General features: G+C 39.1%; 1 protein-coding gene across 5 annotated transcripts in view; it reads right to left on the minus strand.

Annotated features, from left to right (window-relative positions):
• Positions 1-1,654: 1,654 nt before the first annotated feature.
• The window catches only part of LOC143040281 (acyl-coenzyme A synthetase ACSM3, mitochondrial-like), a 64,028-nt gene continuing 41,850 nt past the window's right edge, over positions 1,655-23,832 (minus strand). For 4 of the 5 annotated variants that reach the window (XM_076211107.1, XM_076211109.1, XM_076211111.1 and 1 more), the window contains 8 exons: positions 22,196-22,378; positions 19,654-19,777; positions 14,160-14,358; positions 10,179-10,297; positions 8,551-8,644; positions 7,659-7,794; positions 4,241-4,463; positions 1,655-3,003 (listed from right to left, as the gene is read on the minus strand). In XM_076211107.1, coding sequence (XP_076067222.1) covers positions 2,917-3,003; positions 4,241-4,463; positions 7,659-7,794; positions 8,551-8,644; positions 10,179-10,297; positions 14,160-14,358; positions 19,654-19,777; positions 22,196-22,378 — 1,165 coding nt within the window. In that variant the 3' untranslated portion in view covers positions 1,655-2,916. The remainder of the gene's footprint in view (positions 3,004-4,240; positions 4,464-7,658; positions 7,795-8,550; positions 8,645-10,178; positions 10,298-14,159; positions 14,359-19,653; positions 19,778-22,195; positions 22,379-23,832) is intronic. The other variant, XM_076211108.1, reaches the window with a different exon arrangement.

Below are 23,832 nucleotides of genomic sequence, written 5' to 3' on the forward strand. Positions count from 1 at the left end.
GGGTCTACTAAAATTAATATAATTTATTTCTTTTAGACTACATCATTTCAATTTTTATTCTATCCTTTTTATTCTTTCTGCCTTTCCAACTGTGTCTGACCCTTTTCCCCACTTTTGCTGGTCATATCTATGAAAGATTACCTCCTGAACCACAATATATAAACAATCCCTCAAATACGCTCATTGATGGCCCCTTTTATGCATAACTATCCCTTCAATTTCCTAGATTCTTCTTCCTCTCCCACAAAAACCAGATGACCTAGATGTTCTTTACCCTCATTTCTGTTAAATCTCCTAGAAGAACTATGGTCTGAAACATTAGAAAAAATGTAAGACTCAAAGCTCATTGCTGTTTCCTTATATCCCTACTAACAATGGTCATAATGTATCATTCTCATGTGTGCCTGTTCTCACATACATATATGTACTTATGCAAAGTAGACCACTTGGAAAAAGGAAACGAACGAAGCAGAGCGCTTTCGTATATTACATCTTCAGTGCAACGAACGAAGCAGAGCTCTTTCGTATATTATATCTTCAGTGGAACTTGTTGCACTGAAGATGTAATATACGAAAGCGCTCTGCTTCGTTCGTTTCCTTTTTCCAAGTGGTCTACTTTGCATAAGTGAACACACGTACCCGTGTTCTTATTAGCATATATGTACTTCTATATACATAAACTGTAAAATCCACTGTCAGAGATAACAATGGCATGGTAATCCATATATTACTACTGCAAGACTGTGGTCATAAGATGCATATCATCACTCAAGTGTATCTTTTCTGACAGTATGATTTATGGTTCATTTTTTGTGTTACATTCAATTCCTGTGGATGGATGTATACATACATACATATATATATTACAAAGGATTAAGAAAGAGGAGCATGCCAGCAGGAGACCTTTTGGTCCATAACTAGGTCGGATGCAAAAAAAATATGATAAATAAAAAATATATATAAAAACTATAATATAAATAATATTAAAATAAATAAATGCGTAGATATAGTTAAATAATAAACAGGTAAATAGTAAATAATAAATTGACAGATAAATAATAATAAATGAAAATCAAGCAAATAGTAAACAGACAATAACAAATAATATAATACAAATGGCAGTCATCACAGCATCTTGTTTAGGTGTTTATCCAAATAAATCTTAAAGCTTCGAACTGAACTACATTGCACTGCCTCTGCAGGAAGTTTATTCCATTCATTAACAACATGGTTGGCAAAGTTGTTTCTATCCACTTCCAAAATAAATCTATTTCCATACAGTTTGAGAACTTTATTTCTTGTTAGATTCTCATTCAGTGTAAAAATGTTGTAACTTTTGATGATGTCAATCCCCTTTAGAATCTTAAAGACCTGTATCAAGTCACCTCTAAGTCTACACTTTTTTAGGGAAAACAGATTCATATGTTTTAGTCTATTTTCCTATGATTTATTTTTAATATTTGGAATCAGTTTTGTAGCTCGCCATTGTACTTTTTCCAATCTGTCAATGTCTTTCATGAGATTTGGTGACCATATGGAAACAACATATTCCAAATGTGGACAAACTAATGATTTATATATACAGTATATGTTCATATGTATATATGCATATATATTTATAGGATGATGAAGACAAGGGTAGGGAAACATGAGACCCTGGAAGAACTTTTATTTGAAGGGTAACATACTACCCAATCATTAGTGCTATGATCTGCTGGTGGTATGACTGGCCCTTAAATCTTTTTTCGACTCCACCTAATGGTCTTTTATCTGGCTCCTTTTTGCTGATCCCATCATCTGTCTGGTAGCCTTTGCCATTCTCTATGAGTTGGTGTCTTGCCATTGGTTGATTGTGGGAATTAGGTAGATCCTTGACCTCTGATTGGTCAGTTCCTCTATTGTGTTGTGTTGTAACCTATCCCTGTATTGTGGTTTGTGTGTATGGAGTCCACCAATGATCAGTTCTGTTGCCTGTGATACCCACATTGCATATCTACACTTCTGATTTATGTTGTTAGGTGTCAAGATGAATGCTAACTCCTCAATGTTCCTCATCATTTTGTACCTATTTTATTCCAGTATGCTGTCCTGTCCTCAGTCTGGGAGAAGCCCAACAGGGCACCATCATGTTGGACATGCAGTAATGTCTGAAGTCTGATATGTATTCCCTTAGGCATGTCCCCAGCCTTTTGCCAGTTTCACTGGCTGGAATAGGCCATGGTATCTGTGGGTAGGTGAAGTGGCTTTTTCAACTTAATACAAATACCGTCCAGTCTTGTGTTGGTCCATTTGAAGAAGTCATTGTAGATGGCAGTTCTGTGAGGGTAGAATGATCTACCTGAAGTCCATCTTGGTCTTGGAGTACCACCTGGAAATGTTACTCTTCCATTATATTTCTCCTGTCGTGTTTACCCTTACAAATTCTTTCCTTCCAATATTCAGACAGCTTTCTTCCAACACCCATTTTCCACCTTACCTTCATACAGTTTTGAGTGCCAACTTCTCTCCTGGTAATTCACACATGCTACCTTGCCAATCAAACTTCTTGAGAGCCTTCATATCCATTTTTTTGTTTTTTTTAATTAGAAATTGTGCCCTCTTATTCTGCCTGCTGATCCCATAATCAACAATATTTTCTTGATCCACAAAGTTTTTGCCTTGAATATACTTAGTTACGATATTTATGTCTTCTCTCTCCCTTTCTCTATTGTATTAACTCTAGTTTCTCAAGTCTGTATATAACAAAACCTCATAGCTCTATATTTCATCTCACTATTTGTTGGACTACTCTAACTTGTTACAACTTTCATAACATGCAAAATATATTTACTACAACAAGAGGCCTAGTGCTCATAAGTAAAAATTCAATGTGTGCACAATCTCCATGTACTACAATGAAGTGTGTACCTGGACTTGTCAACTCTGATTGTATTCCCTTTCACGCAGTTCCACACGACGGATCTTCTCACTCACTGTTTTTGGCAATGACTCTACAAACTCAATCTGAAATTCACAGGATAAATGCACAAGTTCAAAGTACATAGGCATGAATAATTCTACATATATCTTATAAATCATTTATCAATCTATCTATATAACAAAGGCTTCTTCCCCCTTATAAGTGGGGTAGTCAGTCAAAGCATCTGTCAGCCATATTTCCCTTTCACCTTACCTTCTTGTCGAAAAAATGTCATCTCTGCCTCCCACTCACTACCCAGGTCATAGAGAATACAAAAATCTAACCTCATCACAGACAAAATCCATTCAAATACACCTCCCATCTCAGCACCTTAGGGATGTAGGGTTACCTTGTCCTGATACACCATTTGGGTTATATTTATATATATATATGCATGTATATATATATATATATATATATATATATAATAAAAAAAAAAAATAATAATAATAATAATGAAAAAAAAAAATAATAATAATAAAAATAAACAAATGAAATATAACAAGGTACTGGTCCTCCAAACTGGGACATGACAGATGGTGTTGATTTATGCCTATCACTTCACCATACCCACCAATTATCCACTCAAAAATAAATCATGAAACATAAAGAACATTCCTTCAAACCACACTTCCTTCCTTATTTCCTTCATTCCATTATGTTTCTTTGGAGTCCTATGTATTCCAATTTCCATTCCCTAAATATATTGTATGGACAGCATGAAAGAATAATGCATTTTCTGACATGAAGGAAAAAATGATCACCAATGTATCATGTAATGTAGACAAGAGTTATGGACATTTCTGAATGAATTGATTATCAAGAAATGTCTACCAGGTTAACCTAACTGAGATCAGGTAGAGTTTGGGAAGGTGGGATCAGTGCAACCTATGAACCTGTGTGAATATAACCAATATAACCACAACATATTTTTGTTACTCTCCTTGAGGATGTAATAATCAAAAGTATTTAAGGTCTTCAAGTTTCAGTTCTTCTATGGTAATTTTAAATAAAACCTAGCAAGTGTCCAAACTATTGACTACAGTATATGAAAGGAACTCTTGCTTCATGGACAGTGAACATTGAACTACCTTGTATATGTTCACAATGATAAAATTATTGATAAAGAAGGGATTGTTGAAAAATGTGGTAAAATTACTAACAGAAGAATCATTGCAATATGGAAGGAATGACAGAGGAGTATTTGATTAAGACATAGAATAATAAACATGAGATTCATTGATTGCCTACAAAACTACTGCTCTACCATGATTTTCCTACCTTCCTTGGGTACTTATATGGGGCAGTTACTTTCTTTACACTATCTTGCAATTCCTTTGCCAGCTGGTCTCGGTCCATATTGCGATATTCATTCTGGGCTAATAAAATGAAAGCTTTCACCACTTCCCCACGCAGGGGGTCTGGAGAAGCCACAACAGCTGACTCTGCCACAGCAGGATGTTCTTGAAGAGCTGACTCAATTTCAAACGGTCCTATGCGGTACCTGAGGATAATGTTAAGGCATATTCACCAAGGAAGCAGGCAAAGAAAATTATTATGAGTTACTGGAAAAAGATGACAAAACTAAGTGAGAAATTGAGTCATGGAATAAGCTGGCTTCCATATTAACCCTAATTACATACATACATCATACATATACCAAAGGCTTTTTCCCCCTTACACAGGGGATAGCCAAAAAGAAAAAGGCATAGAAATCACTCCCACCCATTTCATTTCCCATATTACTGAACAATAAAGAAGCAAGGGCATTCTTTTCTGGGTGGCAAGTTGGGGTCATTGATAAAATCATAAGTATATGTTGGGGGTTGGACACTTAGAAAAGTATTATTGAAGAGAAGATGAAAGAGGGAGGAAACAGATTGAGGTGGCATGCATGGCTGGCATGAGAGTTCATTTCAAATGCTGAGAACCCAGTGGCAGAACTGTAGTGTTCCATGTTGAAGTAGCATTAATTCAAAATAATAAAACTGTCAACAAAAACAAAATAAAACAAATTCTACAACACCTTTGACTCTTAAATCTATGAACCTGACAAAAGTCTTCATTCCTTTGCCATGACTCAAATTTTACCCATCTTCAACATTATATAGGAGGATCTTGTCTGTCCACTTGAAGCAATTCCAAATGCAACCTACTTTGAACTCTGCCAATACTTTGAGTGTAGATTACTCTTTCATAGATTTTATGATCCACACCTTAATATACATCACAAACTTATTTTTTGACTGATTGATTTGGTTCAACGTCACAAACTTCCTCCTATCGGGAGGCTAGGACAGTGCCCCTTACTTTGTAGTGAGGACTTTAATGAACTATGCCCTTAGTTCAACTTTGATGGTGGCAGGATTCGAACCGCCATCCCCTCAACATTCGCCGCGAGTAACAATGCCCTAACCCGCTCAGCCAGTGAGCTTCCAGAAACTTAGTACTTATACATAAAACATGACAAATTTTGTGTTAGTTTATTCCTTTGCAAAATTTTGAAAGTAATAAAAAGATGTTTCAGAAAGAAATTAAGAGAGGAAGAAGAGGCAAATCAAGTTGAGAAGAAAAGGTAAAAGGTGCAGATGGAGAGATAATAATGGAAGAGAAGGCAGTAAAAGGAAGATGGGCATAGTATTTTAGGGAGTTGCTAAATGTGAAAGAGGATAGGGATGGGAAAGGTAGTTGCAGTGGGAAGCACTAAGAAAATGATCATGATGAGTGAAGAAAATGGAGGAGAAATAAGGAAGGATGAAGTGAAGGTAGTTGTTAAGATGATGAAAGCAGGTAAGGCACCTGGTCTGGATGGATGTCATGCAGAATGTCTGAAAAAAGGAGGTACAGTGATGGTGGACTGGCTGGTGAGGTTATTTAATGTTTGTTTAAGAGAGGGTAGAATGCTGGAGGATTGGAGGAGTACCTGTATAGTTCCAGTTTACAAGAGAAAAGGGGACAAGTGTGAGTGTAGTAGTTTCAGAGGGATTAGCTTGTTAAGTGTAGTTGAGAAGACTTATGTGAGGGTCTTGATTGAGAGGATTAGGAGAGGAACAGAGGAAGTAATTGGTAAAGAACAGTGTGGGTTTAGGACAGGTAGGGGTTGCATAGATCAGATTTTTGTGGTAAGACAGATATGTGAGAAAGCTATAGGAAAAGGTAAGAATGTGTTACGGCCTTTTATGGATTTGGAAAAGGCTTATGACACGGTAGAGAGGAAGGTACTGTGGGAGGTATTGCAGATATACAGGATAGGAAGATAACTTTTAGGCACTGTCAGGAGTTATTATGAGAGTGGGATTTCGGCAAGTATGTGTTATGTCACCCTGGCTGTTCAATTCATACATGGATGGGGCAGTGCGAGAGGTAAATGCAAGGCTAGTGAGTCAGGGATTGGAGATAGATAAAGAAAATGGAGAAAAGTGGGAGATAAGCCAACTGTTGTTTGCAGATGACACCACACTTGTAGCAGGATCAGAGGAGGGATTGAGGAAGTTAGTGACAGAGTTTGGGAAGGTGTGTGAAAGAGGAAAGTTGAAGAGAAATGCGGGTAAATGTAAAGTGATGAGATGTACAAGGGGAGAAAGTGGCAGCAGACTGGAAGTGAATATTAAGGGAGAGAGACTAGAGGAAGTGGATGGTTTAAGATACTTGGGTGCAAATGTGGTAGGAAAGGAAGGAGTGGAGGCGAAGGTAGAATGTAAATTGAGAGAAGCGAATAAATGCCTTGGTGGATTAAAAAGTGCAATGAAAAATAGACATTTGGGAATGGATGCTAAAAGGAGATTGTATGAAGGAGTGATTGTGTCGACAGCACTGTATGGGGCACATGGAACATAAGAGAGGAAGAGAGAAGGAGTTTGAATGTATTTGAGATGAGGTGTCTGAGAAGTATGATAGGGGTTACTAGGCTGGATAAAGTGAGAAATGAGGAGGTGAAGAGGAGAATGGGTGGTGGAATGGGAGTTGGGAGATAGGGTTGATGAAAGAGTATTGGGATGGTTTGGACACATGGAAAGAATGAGTGAAGAAAAACTAGTACAAGAGGTGTGGAAGGCAGATGTGGAAGGAGTAAATATGAGGGGGCGACTTAGTATGAGATGGATGGATGGGGTAAAAGGGGCTTTGGGAAAGAGAGAAATATCTGTTGAGGAAGGACTGGAGAGGACAGAAGACAGGGGTGGATGGAGAATGGTTGTTTATGGATGATGTTGTGATGCATGAGGTGGAATGGGTGGGGGATAGGGGGTGAGATAGTACGTGTGAGAAAAATTTGATGCAGCCAGAAGGGATTTCTCTGTCTTCTTTTCTGCACAAGGGGATGGAAAGGGGGGTCACTGATTTAATGAAGCAGCCTTGCTGTGGATGTGCTGTGTCTTGCGACACTGCTTCAGGCCCAGGGCAGTGGACAAGATGCAGGGATGACCCGTCATCCAGGAGGTGCCAAGAGAAGAAGGGAAGAAGGTGGGGGGAGTGGAGTGTGATGGGTGAGAGTGGTGTTTATGCCTTTGCTTTTTGGCTAACTCCCTTATAAGGGGGGAAAAAACCTTTGGTATATGTGTATATGTAGTTTTATTTCGGATTTGTACTGTCACAAACACATTTATAGATTCTGGACACTCAATGAAAGTATTTTCCTAGTTCTTCCCAGTGTCTGTGTTTAATGTTTATATTCTTAACATATACTTATGGCAATACTAACCCAGCTGATATTATGACATCATCATTCCTGCCAACGAACCACAAGTATTTATCGCTGTCAAAATAAGCTTTATCTCCTGTGAGGTAATAGTCTCCCTTAAATACCTCTTCATTCTTCTTGGGATTCTTCATGTAACCTGCAAATATATCAAGTTGTAAGTACTCCTAAGTTCTTTAGCAATGATGATGTAATGTATTGTAAATGGCATTGTGATATATCTATGCAGAATTTGACCCAACATGAGACTGATATTTGATTCTCCAAATACAAAACTTTTAACTTTTCATTATATTTCCAATCCCATTTTACAATTCTGGGTCCTAAACATTCTATTAACCTATAGTACATAACAAAAACTAGTGGAACCAATAACAGGTCCCTACATATATAGTCCTGCAAGACGGATAACAAAGCTGCCCATTTTCAAAACCCATCATCCCTCTCAACTTTATCAGTGGTAGCTGCCCTGAGAAGTCTGGACTGGGCCCAAGACCTCTTTTTATCAACTTCAACTGTATTTCTTACATCTTATCACACATGGAGAGCTAACAATTGCTCTCCTCTCCCCACCATTTTAAGCTGGTGACAGAAAGAGACCCACACTGATACAACACAAGCAACAGTCCAAAATTTTCTTCCCAGTGAGATCTGTGGGAGGTTCTAAGGACCATTGCCAGCCACTGTGGGGTTGCAGGTTTTCCACTTAGTTGAACTTAAGGCAATAGTTGATCAATTGACAAAAATTATTTATTCTAAATGTTTTAAGTGCTCTACAAACCTGTGCACTAAACACTAACCCTTCTGAAGGGTTTACTTGCTTTTGAACACTAATCATTAAGGACCTACTTGTTTTCTACCTAATATTCTTTTTGGTGTCTATTTGTTTTCTAACCTTTAAATAGTCCAGGTGGTCTGCGCTCCTTCAGGTTGATAGCAAGCTGACCCACAGTTCCATCTGCAACCTCATTCAGATCATCATCAAGGATCTGCATTAAACAGGATGTTCTTAAGAACATGTTCAGGTTAATTCAGGTGTATAAAAACTCTCACCATCCAGCTTTCCTGTCAGGAAATCCCATGTGGATTTCTTTCAGACTCGTGCACATCGCTAACCTCTCCTGGCAAGTTCACTTTGTCCTTCATTAGCTTAAGAGAAAGTTTCACCTCTGCATATCCTGTTAAAATGTAATTTCAGTGCCTAGTAAATATAACAGGAAAGAATTATAGCTTACAAACATTATGTACAGGAGACATAACTGTGATATATGTGATATACGGAGGGTTCATACCCCAACAACACTAAACACAACATTCTTTCAGAAAGACTATAAGACAAAGTTTTTTAACCATGTACAATATTTATCATTCATCTGAAGTCTATTAACTGAGGAATGCTGAAGAATATCTTTACAATATGTACATCTAAAAATTGCATTCCCAGAGTGATCTTACAACTAATATCCTCAGCATATTGATGACTTTGATCAATGACGGGCACCTGGATATGGTGTTCCTGCAAGATGGACAACAAAGCTGGCCATTTAGGTTGTCATTGTACACTTTGAATTTAATTTTTTTTAACTCCAGTATTTGAATTTCATATCAAAATATCATAATGCACATATTTTGATTCTTTGATTCTAGCATTTGATTTGTATATGTTAGACCCTCTCACATTTGTGTATCAAATGCAAGAATCAATCCCATACTACATTTGACAATTTGAATACAGCATTTGAAATTGGTCTACCATTTTCATCCTTCTCTTTAGTGATCCTAGCATTTGAGTTTTGCTTTTTGGTTGTCATCATCCAATTTTAATTTAATTTTCTTCCTACTCCAGCATTTGAATTTCATATATTCATGTCATCCTACACATGATATTTTGATTCTCTTGACAGTGACCCCAGCATTGATCTTTGTCTATAGATTCTCATTGTAGACCTTAAATTAAATTTTCATCCTACTGCAACACTTGAATTTCATGTATCTGTGTCATCCTACATGTGATATTTTGATTCTAGCATTTGATTTATATCTGTGAGGTGCCATGCACTTGACAGGGGAAAAGGCCCTTGGTATATAAATAGATGTGTCCTTGAATGGAAGTGCATTATTATGTTGTGAAGTTTATGAATTTAATAAATTGGATCTGAGCCTATATGCTGATAAAGGTTTCTAAGGGAAATATTACATGTCAGGACTGACAGGAATATGTATGGAAGACTGTTTGAGAAACAGTTACACCATCCTCCCTTTCTTTGCAAAATTGAGCAAATTTTGTCATTCTTGTGTATCGTGTGTATATGAAAAAGAAAAAAGAAATATTACCTAAATTTATACACGTGTCATGTCAAAAACCATATCTGAATAGTTGTTATACATGGTTCCTGTATTAAACATACCATTAGATATTGGCAACATTTCTGCTCACTATCAAATGACCAGCTTGAGCTTTCCTTGCATGCTCACTTTTTAAATTCTGAATTTGTGCACATAACTTCCCATGTATAAAATTACCTTAACATCATATTCTGGTGAAATCTTTCCCATGGATCCTTCCTTGACCTTCATTCCATGAAAATTTGCACAGAGTAAAGTCATTTCTGTCTGGCCATAACCTTCACGTATGTCTAACCCTGGAAGAAGTGAATTCAAGTGTATAAAGTGCAGAGTTCATAAGCTTACAAATTTACAACAATGCTGAAAATCCTAGTTGAAGCAATGTCTAGCCCTGAAAATTAAGAATGAATCTAGGGATTATTATAATTGTTGCCTCAAGTTTCAATATCAGGAAATATGCATCCTCAAAACCACCATCACTCACACACACATGACAGACATATCAGTAGAAGTGTGGGAGAAACAGACAGACCGCTGCACAAAATTAAAGTGGCTTTTCACTACACGAATTAAGAGATGATGAAATCAATAGAAACATTGATCTGTCAGTGTCCCCATACATTGTGAAGGATATAAGCAAGACCTACAGAATACAAAGGACAGCAACTAAAATGGTTCCCATCCTGGAAGATAAACCATACTAGGCCAGACTAAAAATACTGGGTCTGAAAACAGTGAAAGATCAAACAGAAAGAGGCGATATGATTAGTGTTCAGGTCACTAAAATGTCGAAAGGATGTGAAGATAGTTTTCCACAGAGATGCTTCAAATAATTTAGGCAATACAGCTCAAATTGAAACAATACAGGGGGTCACCACAATTCGACCATTCACAATTCGAATTATCGCAAATTCGACAGTAGCTAATTTATACCCAACCCTCAAGGTTCGACAGCCAGACTCAACAATTCGACATTCAAATCTCGTGCGCCACGCACCCGGTCGAATTTGCCGCCACTCCCGATGTGCCACTCTGTCTCTTCTCTTGCCCCAGCCATCATCGAGGCAAGCCACGCTCCGCTGTTCCACCACCATGCCGCACAAATCCACCTACGGCCCCACCCCTAAGAAACACACTTTCCTGCCTTTCAAAGATAAGCTTGAGCTTATAAGAAAGTGTGAGGCAGGTATGGCTCATTCTGCCGTTGCAGCGGAAATGGGTGTCCCGAGATCAACAGTATCAACGATTTGGAAGAACAGGGACAAGTACCGCCAGGCCACTGCATCAGCATCTTCCACGACTTTCCTTGTTCTCCGTGGCTCAAGGGACTCCTGTCTCGACACGATGGAGGACATGTTGATCAAGTGGATAGAGGACAGGACACAACGCAAGATGCCGATCAGCATGGGGCTCGTGCAGGAGCGTGCCTTGTCACTGTGGGAGGACTTGCAGGCCACAACATCCACCACCAAAAATGTACTGTACAGCAGCTTAATGTGTTTAATAAATATAATTAGATAAAAATGAAGCCTTTAATATTACTGATTTAGTCTAAGTTGGTGTTTTTTAGAGGTCATAGTGATATTTTGGGGGGGTCTGGGCTGGAGGTCGGTCCCTATCCCCCCTAATTACAATGTATTCCTATGGGAAAAACTGCATCACGGTTTGACAGAACCCAGGTTCAACCGACGATAGACCGCCCCATCCCTGTCGAATTGAGGTGACCCCCTGTACTTGAATTCAGATCTACATACATACATATACCAATGCCTTTTTCCCCACTTACAAGGGAGATAATAAAAAAAACAAAGGTATAAAATCCACTCCCACCCATTCCATCCCCACATACCCCACTCCCATTTACCCCCTCCCTCCCTCTTATCTTGGCTCCTCCTGGATGACAAGTCATCCCTGCATTTTGTCCACTGCCCTGGGTCACAAACAGGTTTCACGATACAGCACTTCCACAGCAAGGCCACTTCATTTAGTCAGCGACCCCCTCTCTCCATCCACTCATGCAAAAAAAAGAGACAGAGAGAAATACCTTTGGGCTGCATCAAATTATTTTCCCAATGCCCCTTTTACCCCATCCATCCATCTCATCTATGGTTGCCCCTTCATGTTCACTCTTTCCACCTCTGCCTTCCAAACCTCTTTTACTAATCTTTCTTCACTCATTCTTTCCATGTGTCCAAACCATCCCAATACTCTTTCAGCAACCCTATCTACCAACTCCTTTTCTACCCACATTCTCCTCCTCACCTCCACTTTCTCACTATCCAGCCTCCCTTTCCTCTACAGTCTTCTCAGTACCAAGCCCATATGCACTTACAGAAACCCAAATCTCCTTTCCCAGTTTCACCTTCATCCACATTAACCTCAAAGAAACCTCCTTCCACTCCACCACACGTTTACTCATCTCTTCACTTACTAATATAGCCACCCATTCTCTCCTGTGTCCTCTTCACTCCTGAGACCCTCCCAACTACACTCCCAAACTCAAACTTGCCCCTCCCTTTCAACTTAATTTCACTCAATGTCAATGCATCCATCTTTCTTCTCACAAACATATTGCCTATCTCTTCCCTTTTACTCTCATCTGTACCACATCCACACACATTAAAAGACCCAAACCTTAGGGTTCTGGTTGGAAAACTCCTCCCAGACCCTCTTATGCCTTTGCTTTTTTAGGAATGTCCTCTTTGGGGGTTACAGAGAGAAGGATGCCTAGTCCTATCCCCATCCAGTTTTTGTCGCCTTTTACAATTCAAGTGGTAGAATGGGTGGGGGATGGGGGGTGAGGTAGTATGTGTGAGAAAAAATTGACACAGCCCGAAGGGATTTCTCCCTGTCTTTTCCTTTTCTGCATTGGGGGGATGGAGAGGGGGGGGTTGCTGATTTTATGAAGCGGCCTTGCTGTGGATGTGCTGTGTCTTGTGACGCTGCTTCTGACCCAGGGTAGAGGACAAGATGCAGGGATGACCCATCATCCAGGAGGTGCTAAGATAAGAGGGAGGGTAGAGGGTGGAGGGGAGTGGAGTGTATTTAGGGATGGAATGGGTGGGAATGGTTTTTATGCCTTTGTTTTTTTGGCTACCTCCCTTGTAAGGGGGAAAAAGCCTTTGGTATATGTATGTATGTATGTATTCTCTATTCTTTTTCCCCCACCACAGGGTTTGGCAAAATAAGAAAATGAATATTCAGAGAAGTGGTACAGGACAGTAACAAAAGTGGGGGAAACAGCATAATGGAGGGACAGTTGCAGTATAATAAAGTATCATCATTTCTCTATGAATAGATTTCCTTTACCACAGGCAAAATGATGTGTGCCTCTGGTACATACGGGTGCCCTATATAGACCCTAAAGTATCAGCTGCATGCTAATGAGCAGCTTTTAATCCCATAATAACATAAACCCAATATCTCAGAGGGAGTTAGATCTAAATATGATAATTGGAAATTAACGATATAGATCAAGTTGGAATTACATATGTATATTTCAAAATAGGTATGATAAATTGAAGTGTAGAAGGGATTCCATAAGCATTGCTCCTTTCCATATACTACAATTATGTAAACACAAGACACAGACAGGTAAAGAGAGAAGTTTATTCTATTCCATTAGAGATAATCTGCAATACTACCTATGGACTACTGTACAAAAGAGGTGGTAGAGAAAGATTCAAGATAGAGATGACATGATAGAAGTGTTCAGATCAATGAAAGAAGTAAACAAAATTGACACAGTCTCTTGGTTTGGTGATAAGAGAGAAAGACAAGGTAAAAAAAAAAAAAAAAAAAAAGATTAAAGATAGAGATGACATGATAGAAGTGTTCAGATCAATGAAAGAAGTAAACAAAATTGACACAGTCTCTTGGTTTGGTGATAAGAGAGAAAGACAAGGTCAAAAAAAAAAAAAAAAAAAAAAAAAAAAAAAAAAAAAAAAAAAAAAAAAAAAAAAAAAAAAAAAAAAAAAAGCTACGTGAATAAAAGGTATCAAGAAACATTTTTCCATACACATGCATCAATTTGTGGAATAGCCTAAATGAGGAGTCAGGTCAATCAAAAACTATTATGATTTGGCAAATACAATACACCATAATTCAAAGTTGTTATGATGGTATAAATTTTAGTTAATTGAACACCTATCCCATTACCTGTGGCAGCCTTCCACGTATACATGACCTCTGGATTGAGAGGTTCTCCTGCACTGTGGCAGCGCCTAAGGGCACGGAAAGGACGACTGCTGAGGTCACACTGGACAAGGGCACGGTAGGCGGTGGGTGGAGCACACAGGACTGTTATATTTTCTTTATGCAGAGTGTCCACCATAACATTGGCATCAAAATGGGCCATCTGACAACAAATCTGATTTTAGTATTGTATCATATACAATTGGTAACATGCATGTGTCAAAAAATTATTTAAACCAAATATTTGTATGTGAAACTCAAAAGATCAATAAACAGACATCTGAATACAAGACAGATTTTAGTACCCTATAACATAGTGTGTGTATATATGTAGTGTCAGACCTCACCCAACATGTGTGTTACATTCATTAGCCCGTCATGCAGTATGAGATTTGTGTTGGGCAAATAACAAGTCTTATGGGAAAAAATAGGTTAGGTTTCCAGACCCTCTCTATACACTGGTACACAGCATGACCTGGTGGGCTATGCAAATCATGCTATCGTGAATCATGGTCACGTACGGCAAATGCTGGGATATTTTACCAATTTGTGTAAGTGTGACATTTCCTGCACGGTGAAGTCATGTTGGGCAAGGTCTAATAGTATATATGTGTGTACATATATATATATATATATGTGGGTCCATGACTTTTCGTCGCCGTCTTTTCGTCGCCGGACTTTTCGTCGCCGACGTTTCGTCGCCGGACATTTCGTCGCCGCGACTTTTCGTCGCCGGACGTTTCGTCGCCGCGACATTTCGTCCCCGCGACTTTTCGTCGCCGGTCTTTTCGTCGCCGGACTTTTCGTCGCCCCAAGCAAAAATTGTGTGCAAAGATTGACAATATTTGAAATATAAAATAATTGAAATATAAAATTGGAAATATATGATTTAATGCCAAATTCAATATAAATTTACTTCTTCTGATTGATCTTGATGTGATTCTTGGTAGTAGCGTCTGTCCAGCCTTACTAAAGAACTTTACATTTCAATACATATGGACTATTTACTAATAACTTACTAATTTTATAACAAATGATTTTACCATTACACTTTAATGAATAGCTTCATAATTATGATTTCGTGTCAAATTATTACTGTATGATATGCCAATAATAAATGATCATATATACTGACGTGTCAAATATATATTTAGATAATGATGTATTAAATTATTTATTGTAATCTAAATAAAATTGTATTTCATCTACGTAAGTTAGGGCTCAGGTATTTGCAATTCGGACTGGTTAAGGCAAGAATGAATGGTTTATACGGCACTGAGATGTATAGCTATTTGCCACACTCATATTATTGCATTGGGAGTAGGAATATAAGTACAAGTATGACATTAAATCATATATTTCCAATTGTCAATCTTTGCATACAATTTATGCTTGGGGCGACGAAAAGTCCGGCGACGAAAAGACCGGCGACGAAAAGTCGCGGGGACGAAATGTCGCGGCGACGAAACGTCCGGCGACGAAAAGTCGCGGCGACGAAAAGTCGCGGCGACGAAACGTCCGGCGACGAAAAGTCGGCGACGAAAAGTCGTGCACCCTATATATATATAAATTATGAGAACAGGTAAGGCATCTGGGTTGGATGGGTGTCATGCAGTGTCTAAAAAAGGGAGGTACAGTGATGGTGGACTGGCTGGTGAGGTTGTTTAATGTTTGTTTAAAAGAGGATTGAGTGCCAGAGAACTGGAAGAGTGCCGTATAGTTCCTCATTACAAGGAAAAGGGGAACAAGTGTCAGTGTAGTAGTTTCATAGAGATCAATTTGTTTATTGTAGTTGGGAAGGCTTATGGGAAGGTTTCGATTGAGAATTAGGAGAGAAACAAAAGGAGTAATTGGTGAGGAACATTGTGGGTTTAGGACAGGTAGGGGTCACATGGATCAGATTTTTGTTGTAAGGCAGGTATGTGAGAAAGCTTTAGGAAAAGGTAAGGATGTTTTTTGGGCCTTTATGGGTTTTGAAAAGGCTTACGATAGGGTAGACAGGAAGGCACTGTGGGAGGTATTGCAGATATATGGGATCTATACACAACTGGATACCTTGACAACCTCCTACCTAACTCACCAAGAATTGTGTCTGACAATGATGCAATGACTGCCCCTATGCATACGCATCCAATCAGCATGCCCACTCAACTGGCAGCAGCAACAGTCCCCTCTTCCACTATGTCCCTGCATCCAGCGTTTACACCATTGTTCCCTTTTGCAGCAGCTGTTGCTGTATGTCTTCTACAGTTCAATGAAGCATCACCAGCAAGATGGCTTTTGTTGCTAGAGTTGCAATTTGCACTAGCCAACATCAATATCCCCACCACAAAATTCCACCATGCACTCTCAAACTTGCCTCTTTGAGTGCTCAATCAACTTGACAATGATGTCGTTAACTCTTATTCAATCCCCACCAGAACGGTTTGATGTCCTGGTACATAAGAACCATGCATGACAATCCAATGACCTTCTTATGTGAACTACATAACACTGGCCAATACAAGAGGTTAACACAAACTCCCCAGGCATAGGCCTGGGCATTGAGTATTGGCACTCATTCTGACACCCTTGTTGCCAGGTGGAAGATAAGATAAAAGGTGCAGGTGGAGAGATGATACTAGAAGAGATGGCAGTAAGAGGAAGATGGGCAGAGTTTTTCAGGGAGTTGCTAAATGTGAAGGAGGATAGGGAGGGAAAGGTAGTTGCTGTGGGAAGTGCTAAGGAAATGACAGTGATGAATGTGGAAAATGGAGGAGAAATAATGAAACACAGGGGCAAAAGCAGTTATTAAAATGATGAGAGCAGGTAAGGCATCTGGGTTGGATGGGTGTCATGCGGCGTGTCTAAAAAAGGAAGGGACAGTAATGGCACACTGGCTGGTGAGGTTGTTTAATGTTTGTCTAAAAGAGGGTAGAGTACTAGAGGACTGGAGGAGTGCCTGTGTAGTTTCACTTTACAAGGGAAAAAGGGACAAGTGTGAATGTAGTAGTTTCAGAGGGATCAGTTTGTTGGGTGTAGTTGGGAAGGCTTATGGGAGGGTTTTGATTGAGAGGATTAGGAGAGGAACAGAGGGAGTAATTGGTAAGGAACAGTGGACATAGGATAGGTAGGGGTTGCGTTGTTGTGGTAAGGCAGATATGTGAGAAAGCTTTAGGAAAAGGTAAGGATGTTTTTTGGGCCTATATGGATTTGGAAAAGGCTTATGATAGGGTAGACAGGAAGGCACTGTGGGAGGTATTGCAGACATACGGGACAGGAGGAAAGCTTTTAAGAGCTGTCGAGAGTTTTAATGAGAGTGGTAGAGCCTGTGTTAGAATTAGAATTGGAGAGAGTGAGCTGTCTGAGGTAAAGATGGAACTTCACCAGGGGTGTGTTATGCCTTGGCTGTTCAATTTATATAGGGATAGGTGGTGTGAGACATAAATGCATGGGTAATGGGTCGAGGAGTGGAGACGGTTAAAGGAAATGGAGAAAAATGGGAGATAAGCCAGTTGTTTGCTGATGATGCTGCACTTGTAACAGGATCAGAGGAGGGATTAAGGAAGTTAGTGAGAGTTTGGGAAGGTGTGCAAAAGAAGTTGAAGAAACATACATACATATACCAAAGGCTTTTCCCCCCTTACAAGAGAGGTAGCCAAAAAACAAAGGCATAAAAACCACTTCTACCCATACCATCCCTAACCCTTATGCTTTTTTTTTTAGGCTACCTCCCATGTAAGGGGGAAATAGCCATTGGTATATGTATCTCATCTGCATAGTTATTACATAATTGTTCTACATAGTAGTTACATGTGTTATTAGACCTACAGTCCTTAGTACTGTTATGTTATATAGCCTTATGTAATCACAACACACTTTTTCCTTTATACTTACTCTGCCTTTGCACTGGTGCCATATCTGCATTCCATAATCGTTCATGTATTTTGTGTAACATTACCTCTAAGCATTTTGCATGCAGGTTCCTCATTTATATATAAGTGTTTCCCTTGTGTTACATTTCCTTAATGTTTATATATATATATGAGAGAGTGATAGGTGGGGAAGGGTAAACGAAGATGTGTATTCTTAGCCCATCTTCGTTTACCCTTCCCCACCTATTCTCTCATTTGTCTTAAACAATTTATCAACATATATATATATATATATATACATATATATACATACATATACATATATATATATATATATATATATACATATATATATATATATATATATACACACATATGCCAATGGCTTTTTCCCCCCTACAAGGGAGGTAGCCAAAATCAAAGGCATAAACCCACTCACACCCATTTCATCCCCACGTACTCCACTCCCATTCACCACCCCTCACTACTTCTTTTCTTGGCTCCTCTTGGATGATGGGTCATCACTGCATCTTGCCCACTGCCCTGGGTCAGAAACAATGTAGCAAGACAACACATCCATAGCAAGGCCGCTTCATTTAATCGACGACCCCACTCTCTATCCCCTCATGCAGAAAAAGAGAAGACAGAGAGAAATCTCTTTGGGCTGTGACAAAATATCATTCACTCATACTCCCTCATCCCCCACCCACACCACTTCATACATCACAGCATCATCCATACACAACCATTTCCCACTCACCCCTATCATCTGTCTTCTCCCTTCCTCAACAAACATTCTCTGCTTTACCAGTGCCCCTTTTACCCTATCCATCCATCTCATCCTTGGTCATCCCCACATGCACACTCTTCCACCTCTGCCTTCCACACCTCTATAATTAATACTCTTTCATCAACACAATCTCCTAACTCCCTTTCCACCCCACTCTCCTCCTCACCTCCTTGTTTCTCACTCTACCCTGCCTAGTAACACCTACCATTCTTCTCAGGCATTTCATCTCAAACACATTTAAACTCTTCCTCTTTTATGTTCCATGTTTCTGCCCCATACAGTGCTGTCAGCACAATCACTCCTTCATACAATCTTCTCTTAATATTCATTTCCAATTTACTGCCACATTCTTCCCTTGTGTATCTCATCACCTTACTTTTACCCACATGAGATGGATGGGGTAAAAGGGGCATTGGGAAAGAGGGGAATGTCTGTTGAAGGATGGGAGAGGACAGAAGATAAATGGAGAATGGTTGTGTATGGATGATGCTGTGATGCATGAGGTGGAGTGGGTGGGGGATGGGGGGTGAGGGAGTATGTGTGAGAAATAAATTGATGCAGCTCAAAGGGATTTCTCCCCATCTTCTCCTTTTCTGCATGAGGGGATTTAATGAAGTGGCCTTCCTGTGGATGTGCTGTGTCTTGTGACACTGCTTCTGACCCAGGGCAGTGGGTGAGATGCAGGGATGATTTGTCATCATTATAAATCATTCCTCTCAAGGATTTCTATTCCTTTCATGATTCTATAGATAGTGTGTGTTTGTGGGTGGGTGCATGCATATGTGCACGCTTACACAATACATCTGATACTAACTTGGTGCACGAAGACAGTAGCCCCTGCAATGAATGGGATGTAGAGGCTAGCCCAAGCAGCCTTGGCCCAGCCGGTATCAGACACGTTCCACATTACATCATCACTTCTTAAGTTCATCCATTTGCTGCAGAATATAATACATATGTAGGAAGGGCAACCTGAGTATAACAAGTCTTTGTTCAAGTAAGAATAAGTGTCATTTTAAGAAGATGAACATTCAATATACATACATACATATACCAAAGGCTTTTTTTTTCCCTCACAAGGGAGGTAGCCAAAAAACAAAGGCATAGAAACCATTCCCACCCATTCCACCCCTAATATACTCCACTCCCCTCAACCCTCTATCTTATCTTGGCACCTCCTTGATGACGGGTCCTCCCTGCATCTTGTCCACTGCCCTGGGTCAGAAGCAGTGACTCAAGACACAGCACATCCACAGCAAGGCCGCTTCATTAAATTGGCGACCCCCACTCTCCGTCCCCTCATGCAGAAAAGGGGAAGACTGGGAGAAATCCCATCAAGCTGCATCAAATTTTTCTCATACATACTACCTCACCCCCCATCTCACCATACATTCCACCTCATGCCTCATCCATATACAACCATTTTCCATTCTCCCCTGTCTTCTGTCCTCTCCCGTCCTTCCTCAACAGACATTCCCCTCTTTCCCAAAGCCCCCTTCACCCCATCCATCCATCTCATCTTAGGTTGCCCCCTCATGTTCACTCCCTCCACATCTGCCTTTCATACCTCTTTTACTAGTCTTTCTTCACTCATTCTTTCCATGTGTCCAAACCATCCTAATACTCTTTCATCAACCCTATCTCCCAACTCCCTTACCACCCGTTCTTCTCCTCACCTCCTCATTTCTCACTCTATCCAGCCTAGTAACCCCCATTATACTTCTCAGACACCTCATCTCAAATACATTCAAATTCCTTCTCTCTTATGTTCCATGTTTCTGCCCCATACAGTGCTGTTGGCACAATCACTCCTTCATACAATATCCTCTTAGCAGCCATTCCCAAATGCCTATTTCTCATTACACTTTTTAATCCACCCAGGCATTTACTCGCTTCTCTCAATCTACATTCTACCTCCACCCCCACTCCTCCCTTTCCTGCCACATTCACACCCAAGAATCTAAAACTATCCACTTCCTCCAGTTGCTCTTCCTTAATACTCACTTCCAGTCTGCTGCCACTTTCACCCCTTGTACATCTCATCACCTTACTTTTACCCACATATCTTCAACTTTCTTCTTTCACATTCTCCCAAACTCTGTCACTAACTTCCTCAATCCCTCCTCTGATCCTACTACAAGCGCAGTGTCGTCCGCAAACAGTACTGGCTCACTTCCCACTTTTCAATATAGATACACAAACAATTCCCTCACACCCACCAATCCACACTTTAAAGTAATATAAACATGCATCAGAGGAAAAAGTGGTTAAGTATTACTTGAAATTTTGTTGGCAAGAGATACAGTAACAAGAAATTAATTCTTGGAGACAAGAAGAAGAAGAAGAAGAAGAAGAAGAAGAAGAAAAAAAAAAAAAAAAAAAAAAAAAAGGCTGGATTTTTTAAGAAGATTAGAAGGCATTCACAAAACCAAATGAAACAAAAAAGAAATGGGAAAATTTTCTAAACTTGTGACAGTAGGGTATGTAATATGTGCTAAAGATAGGTAGAAAAAAACGGATATAGGACAGGGTAATCAACAAATGCAGTACTGCTAAAAAAGTCACAGATGTGCCTTGGAGAAAATGGAAGAAAATTCACAAAACAAAGAAAGATTACAAAAGAACTTGAAGTAAATAAATGGAAATACAGAAAGTAGAAGAGTGGCATTTTGAAGAACAGTATTACTGGTTAATGTATAGACAAAACTAAACTGTTTTACAAGTTTGTAAATAGTAAGCTGAGGCACAGAAGGAATCTCTAACAAAAAAGTGAAAGGAAAGGTATGGGAAGTTGTATCAAGACTTATGGTACCAACCAGAGGCTGTTGCCATTTTCCTGGAGGATGTGGGTCTTCTGCAAGAGAGACCAGGGATCTTAGAGTGTTAAAAAAAAAAGAAAAAAAAAAAAAAAAAAAAAAAAAAATGGGGGGGGGGGGGGGCAATGGATTGATTGATATCAAGTCTGGGTGAAATAATGAGCAAGAAATTCCAATTGGTTTTCACCATGCAAAATGACTGTGAAAGTGAAGAATGAGAATATAAATGGTGAGTTAAAAGATACAAATATAGAAGTAAAGGAAATACATACAGTATTGGAAACATGAGGTTTTCAGAAATCCTAGGGGCTTCACAGGATGTCAAGCTGAATAGTTAATCAATGTAAAGAACAACTGACAGTAAAGATTCATAATTATTCATATATTCATAAGGGACAGTTGCCAATGCAGTTCCAATTCATAAAGGAGGAGAGAAACCCGTGAATTACAAACAACCATTGCGTCATAAATAAAAAAAAAGGAATTAAAAAGTCAAAATGCAAAGGTAATTCTATAACTTCCATTATAAAGAAGACTCACAAAACTGATAACCGGTGGCCCAGCCCATAGGAGGCCTGTGTATGAGGCACCATCTTGGGATAACCAGTGGTGCCCGATGTGAAGAAAAGCTGGGCAACATCATCACCTTTGGTTGCTGTACATTCCACTGTCTCCTGTTGTCTTCCTTCCTCCAGTAGTGTTGCATAAGACACCCATCCTGGCCTAAGAACATTAACCAATAACATAATCATCCTGTTAACAATGAAGGATTATTCTAAGATCAATGGAACAATCTGGGATTAGACAGAACACTATTTCTTAAGTGTGACACTTTTTCAGTCTTCTACATTGGGTTAACAGAATCAGAAAGAAAAGATTCTTTTAATTGACAAATTCATTACTATCAGCCATTTACAGCAGTGGTGATCCAATTCTGGGCCTTCTCTTCTGGTTACAAACCACATCTCCTGTATTCTCTCCACCTCACCACACACAGTCACCCCTTAGTATTTGGTTGACTGTAATTCAAAATAACTAATCTAAGACTGATAAAAATTAGGGTCATATGTGCAACACAACAGCAAATTAATTTTTGGAAGTAACAGGTGGTAAGTGAAATCTCTAGATTACCGGTAAGCTGGTTAACAATGCTGATATGGTCTTTTAAATCGAATTCGAAGGACTACTTACAAAGAAATTACAGTGCAAATACTGTTAAACTAAAATATGTAAATATGCATTACACATACTAAAATACAAAACATACATACAAAATATCACTACAATACTTTTGCAACGATTTAATATTGTTACCAGAACAGTATTCCGAGCCACAGCCATTTTGTCGTATTTAGTAAAATAGTAAAAGTAAAGATATGGCACTTGTCTTGTGTAGATTACAAAAGAAGGGATTGTTGATGACGATTTCTAAAGGAGGTTGATGTTTATTGTAATAGGTAATTTATTTGTGATTTAAAAACACAAATGCCGACACACAAAGGGGTGTATAATTGTATTGGCACTTTAGACTTGTCAGAATTAGTAGTTTTTGTGAAATAACGTCAGTATTGATTTAAATTATCATTTAATGCAAAAGACAATCTAAAGGTTTATGCAAGGGCTGTTTAACTAATATTTACACACACAAAAGGCATCTGGAAGAGGCTAATGTGCCTGTGGCTCCAGCTCGTAATAACTATCCTCTAGTATCATGGTCTAGTGGTCACTGTGGTCGAGGCGCATATTAACAAACGATTCAAAATTATATTTGAACATTTTTCAAATCTGTATAGTTCCATATAATTTGATTGACAGGAAGTTGAGATTTGGATAGGGTAAAGTTCCACAACCACGCAAACTTGTAAATTTAACATAATTCTGTCCAATGAATCAAGTAATTTCTCAAAACCTAACACATCGTAACTATGCCACGGAAAAAATAGATCTTAAAGAGATAATCATAAAAATAACAAAAAAGTGATTGAGTGATAGTGGAATAATAGATAAGTCCTATGAGCACAGCGACAGCTTTTGGTAGCTGTCTGCTGTTTATTGTGATGTTGAATGGGACCTTTCGCAGTCAGGCTCGTAGATTCCTATTAGCGCTAGAATTTTCAATTGTCTCGGATTTCACGAGGCAAAGGGGTGACTTAGCTAATTTGGAAACCGATAGTTAA

Source organism: Oratosquilla oratoria, chromosome 28 (genome assembly GCF_046742065.1).
Source record: "Oratosquilla oratoria isolate Oo_2021 chromosome 28, ASM4674206v1, whole genome shotgun sequence".
Taxonomy (NCBI): domain Eukaryota; kingdom Metazoa; phylum Arthropoda; class Malacostraca; order Stomatopoda; family Squillidae; genus Oratosquilla; species Oratosquilla oratoria.